Source organism: Xenopus tropicalis, chromosome 8 (genome assembly GCF_000004195.4).
Source record: "Xenopus tropicalis strain Nigerian chromosome 8, UCB_Xtro_10.0, whole genome shotgun sequence".
Classification (NCBI taxonomy): Eukaryota; Metazoa; Chordata; class Amphibia; order Anura; family Pipidae; genus Xenopus; species Xenopus tropicalis.
In genome coordinates, this window is record NC_030684.2 from 117,307,193 (window position 1) to 117,312,459 (window position 5,267).

Genomic DNA, 5,267 nt, shown 5'->3' on the forward strand with positions numbered 1-5,267 from the left:
CCATTGCAGCCAGGATTCTTATTGTGGTTACACACTAGGTTTAGACTCTCGCCAGCTGGCATTGCACATGCTTGAGGATATACTTTATCATTTACAAGGGATAGGACCCCTGAATACCCATTATCCACAAAGCTCCAAACTATGGGAATGCCATCTCCCCTAGAGTGCACTTTTTAAAAATGATTTCCCTTTCCTCTGTAATAACAACAGGAGCTTGTACTTGAGAGTAATTAAGCTGCATGGATCCATATTGGTGGCAAAACAATCCTATTGGGTTTATTTCATGTTAAAATTGTGATACCTTATCCGCCCCCAGCATTCCCTATAACAGATCCCATACCTGTCCCAGTATCATTTAGGCACTGTGGTTCTGTGTCTGGCTCACAGTGGATTTATAACATTAGTGCATAATATCGTTTATATGCCGAGACCATGCATTAAACCATAAGGACTGCTATTAAAATGCACTGAACACAAACCAGGAGTCAAAAACTTTATTTTTCTTTTTTTAACGTAAAAAAAATAAAAAGTCAAATATGTTTGAAAAAGTCTTCCATTAAGACTTTTTTAATTTTTTTTTCTTTTGCATTTTTTTCTTGCACTCCCCCCTTCCCTCTCTCTCTCTCTCATACCAATTTTCTTTTTAAAGTTTTATAAGTCTGAGCACATGTGAGATTTAATCTTCTTGTCAATCAGTTTCAACCCCCCTCCAGTCTCTTTCTTCTCTCTCTTCCCCCCCCTCCCCTCCACTTCCTTATTTAAATCAGTTCAAACTCCACCCAGCCAAGAGGCTGAAACTTTATAAAGTCTAGCAAGTTGCTCGCACTAAGAATCAGAGGGATTTACTATAGAAGAGAGGGGGCAAGAAGGAAAAAAAAAAACTCCAAAAAGAAACATAAAAAGGAACTTAACAAAGTGAAGAGCCGAACTGCAGATTTTTTGGGGGGTTTTTTTTGTTTTTTTTTTTCCTCTGAAGACAGGAGACTGGAGCCCTCACTTGCAAGACACTGTGACTTTTATTTGTTGTTTTGTTTTAAATTATTGCAAAAGCTTCATCAACAGTTTACTAAGCTCTCAAGATGTCTACAGCATTGATTTCTCCTACAATCTTTGACCTAAGCGATGTTTTATGCAAGGTAAATTCACTTTACGTTCTTCCACTTTGTTACTTTGTAACTTTTTTGCTGTATAGCTCTTTAAAACAATCATGGCTCCTTTCCTAAGCGAGGATCCTATAATGTCTCCTGTGATGATCTATGTGTGTCTTTGGGGGTGGTTCTGTGTATGGGACAGTACCCCAGTACAGATGGGAGCCCAAAGCATGCAGCACAACTTTGTGGAACTTTTCCTTTGAATTGTGCTTTGCAAATGAAAGTCATGGGAACGGCAGGCAGGGCACCCTGGGAATGGAAATCCGTGCACGCAGCTTTTTTTGCACTAAATCCCTTGTTGCAGCTGCACAAAAGGGATATCTTGTGTAAATAATGTATGTATTGTGCAGCAGGGCAGAAGTTGTGTGTCTGTGTGTAGGAAGAGAACAGGGTAAAAGTTTAGTGTGGTTTAAATGCACAATTTCTGCCCTGTTGTCTGTCAGTGGGGAGCAGGGCTTAGATTTCTATGTGTGTGTTAAGGGTCAGGGTAGAAGTTTGTGTATGCGTGCTAGGAAGCAGGGTAGATAAAGGAGTGTGTTGTGTTGAGCTACAAGTTTGCAGGTAGTGTACAGCTGAATTCCACACGTGGGATAGGAACACCAAATTGTGTGAACCCGCTCCAAAGGCTTCATTTGTAGTTTCTGAAACTTCTAAACTTTCAGTCTTTCTACAGACACAAAGGTCAGATTGTGTGTGTGTGTGTGTGTGTGTGTATAGACTTAAGCTATATACCCTCCCTTGGAAAAATGCTTGTTGTCAGGTTGCAAAATAAAAATTTAAATGCTTTCCTCCCAAAATGTATTGGTAGATTTGCAAAACTGTAATGTTTGCCCTCTACCCCCTTAAATATCCCAACCCGATTGTATTGGCCAGATACTAGTGTTAGGGCTATGCAGAGCTGTGTGTTCTTTCATTTATACAATGAGTCCAGGGGAATCCATGGCAGGCTTTCTTTGTTGCTGTAACTTAGTGAAGGAATGTTTTTCCCTACAGTCCTTTTCTGTAAACTGTGGGCTGTAAAGAAGGGGGAGACTTCAAACAAATGTAGGCTTAGTTTCCCCCCTTTGTTATATTGATGTATCTGTACTCTAATGTATTGATCTACTAATTGCAGCTGGATTAAGAGAAGTTGTGGTGTAGTTATGCAGCAGGGCAGATAGGTCACATAACTGTACCCCAGCCCCCACCTATTATTGCTTAACCTGCTTAAACCCTTATTTTTTTAATCTTTATGTCCTGATGTGAAAGTAATAGTGTCTTTTAACTGTTTTATAGCTGTTTCACAGTTTTTCTACCCGTTTGTTTTTACAGAGCAACAAAATGTTGAACTATAACAACAACATAATCAACCCATCGACCACCAGTGTCCCTTTAATGGACAGAAAAGCAGTTGGAACACCAGCAATTGTAGGATTTCCAAGGAGACACTCTGTTACATTGCCTAATGCCAAGTTTAATCAAAACCAGTTCCTAAACAGCCTCAAAATGGAACCTTCCACTGCCATGGGTAATAAGGAAAACAAGTTTCGGGATCGCTCATTCTCTGAAAATGGGGAGAGGCTTCTCCAAAAGCCTGGTGGTCAGGTCAACTCCAGCAGGTACAAGACAGAGTTGTGCCGTCCTTTTGAGGAGAATGGATCCTGCAAGTACGGTGACAAGTGCCAGTTTGCCCATGGCATCCATGAGCTGAGAAGCCTGACCAGACACCCAAAGTACAAGACCGAGCTGTGCCGCACTTTCCACACCATTGGGTTTTGCCCCTATGGACCACGGTGCCACTTCATCCACAATGCTGAAGAACGTCGCTTGGTGTCAGGACGTGACCAAGCTCAGTTCTCTCTGTCATCTTCCTCTAAGATGGAGAGACCTAGGCTTCAGCACAGCTTTAGTTTTGCTGGCTTCCCCACTACCAATGGGCTGCTGGACAGCCCAACTTCAATCACCCCTCCACCTATTCTTAGCACTGATGACCTGATAAACTCTCCAACCTTGCCAGACTGTTCCAGCAACCCTTTCACATTCTCCAGCCAGGAGCTGGCCAGCTTGTTTGCTCCAAGCATGGGAATGCAGTTGCCTCTGAGCAACTCTAATGCCGCTGGATCCCCAACGTCCTTTCTCTTTCGCCCCATGTCAGAGTCCCCGCAAATGTTTGATTCTCCCCCAAGTCCTCAAGATTCATTATCTGACCAAGAAGGCTACCTGAGCAGTTCCAGCAGTGGCTCAGACTCCCCTACCCTTGACACCACTAAACGTCTTCCTATCTTTAGCAGACTTTCTGTCTCTGATGATTAAGCCAGTGGCCAGCTGTGCTCTTAACCCACCTTCCTAGCACAACTGAAACATGAACTGATCTCAAGAAAAGGGGATTGAAGTTTCACCAATGTCTCGCCCTGAATTGTCTTTGGTTCAACCACAGTGCCAAAAAAAGTTTACAAGAATGAATAGTGCCTTTTTTTCCACAAATATCCCAATATTTGCTGTCTTAAGAGGGCATCACACTGTTCTTCGTGAGCAGCATAAGTTCATCAAAAGATGCCACCTCCCTCTAGTGGCCCCTGCTCTTCCAGTCATTCCTAAAGTGCATTTTCCTCTTGCCATTTATTTGGCATCTGCTGGTTTAATGGCACCAAGACAAAGTTAGAACATCTATTGCCTATTAACAATCTTCCGTAGCCTTTAGAATGTACAAACCAAGGACAGATCTAAGATTTGTGATGGGACAAGAATGTGGAGAGATGCATAAGAGCCAGAAGGGCTTTAAAAACAGACTTTTTTTTTTTATAGATTTTGGTGCTACTCAGACCCTTCCAAACATGAGATTGTTGTGTAGAGGGTGGATTTATTGTATTCATTCCATAAGGAAAAAACCCCTTTCATTGTAAACCTTAGGTTGACATACAGTAGCTTTAATGGTTATGCTCTAGAGTACTTGTTTTAGGCTTTCCTTAGAGCACTCACGCCAACTTTTGTTTTTGTTTCTTGTTTTTTTTTTCTGGGTTTTTAATTTTTTTGTATAACTCAAAACAAAATTGGAGAGCAAAATTTTTGCTTGTCACTGCACAACAATATAAAAAAAAAAGCTTATTTAACTTATCAAAAAAACGTATTTATTGCCGAACAATATTCATTTTTTGTGTCATATTTATCAGGATGATGAATCCATAGAATATATTCTTTTATGTTTAAATTATGATCTTCCATATTAATCTTAAGATTGTGAAGCCTTCCCTTCCCCCACCCCTTTTTTTTTTCCACAGTTTAATATATTATACTACAATGACATTTTTTTGTTTTGTAACTTTACACCTTTTTTTTTCTTTTGGTTTATTTTAAGGAAAAAAAGACTAAAAAAAGGAAAATTAATTTAAAAAGAATGCAAAAACTTTTGTGTTGCATTATTTATTTTAGACCCCTCCCCCCTCCATTTTGTTTAGACTGCAAATTGAGTTTAATCTGGTTACTGCCTTTTATGTGTGTATGTAAATATATATATATATATTTCTCTTGGCCCTCTTTCATACTTTTGTTTCTGGGCTATAGCAGATAGGCACATTATACTGTAAGACAGTATAGTTTAATATTTTTGATCTATTTTTGTATAGCTTTGAAAGTACAAGGTAAATGGATCCTGTACAAGAGTGCCTTTGTTTTCTAAAGACATTCCAAACTGCAGTATATTGTCTTATTCTAGGAGCTGAGTTTTCCCTGTTTAAAGTGAATGAAACTGGCACTAAATAAATGAATGTAATTTTTGTCCTTTTTTTTTGTATGTTTTTTTTTTTTTTTCCTTTTCTGTTGTCGTTCACAATTGTGTGAATTTATTAAAAAGGAAAAAAAAAAGCTTTTTTTGTAACGACTGTTTGCAGTTTAAATCCAATAAAGCCCCAATTGTTTTTCAAAGAAAGTGTGTGTTCGTTTTCTACATGTGCTTATATCATGAGGGGGAGCTTGCACATGGAGCTGACTGTATTGAGGCATCTGCTCCACATGGTACATCATTCAAATGTGGGGAGGAGTTATGCGCCAGATGCTTCAGTCTGAGCCTGCTCTAGCTGGGCATAAAAGCAAGCATTTCATTCTCTACACTCCCTGTAACAACTGTATCTGCATTTCATA

At 39.6% G+C, this 5,267-nt stretch overlaps 1 protein-coding gene across 1 annotated transcript; it reads left to right on the top strand.

Moving 5' to 3' along the window:
• Window positions 1-850: 850 nt before the first annotated feature.
• On the top strand, window positions 851-5,055 carry zfp36l1 (ZFP36 ring finger protein-like 1). The gene is given in 2 exon segments (NM_001079290.1): window positions 851-1,136; window positions 2,463-5,055. Coding segments are annotated over 2 exon segments (1,038 nt in total). The 5' UTR covers window positions 851-1,079; the 3' UTR covers window positions 3,444-5,055.
• The last annotated feature ends 212 nt before the right edge of the window (window positions 5,056-5,267 follow it).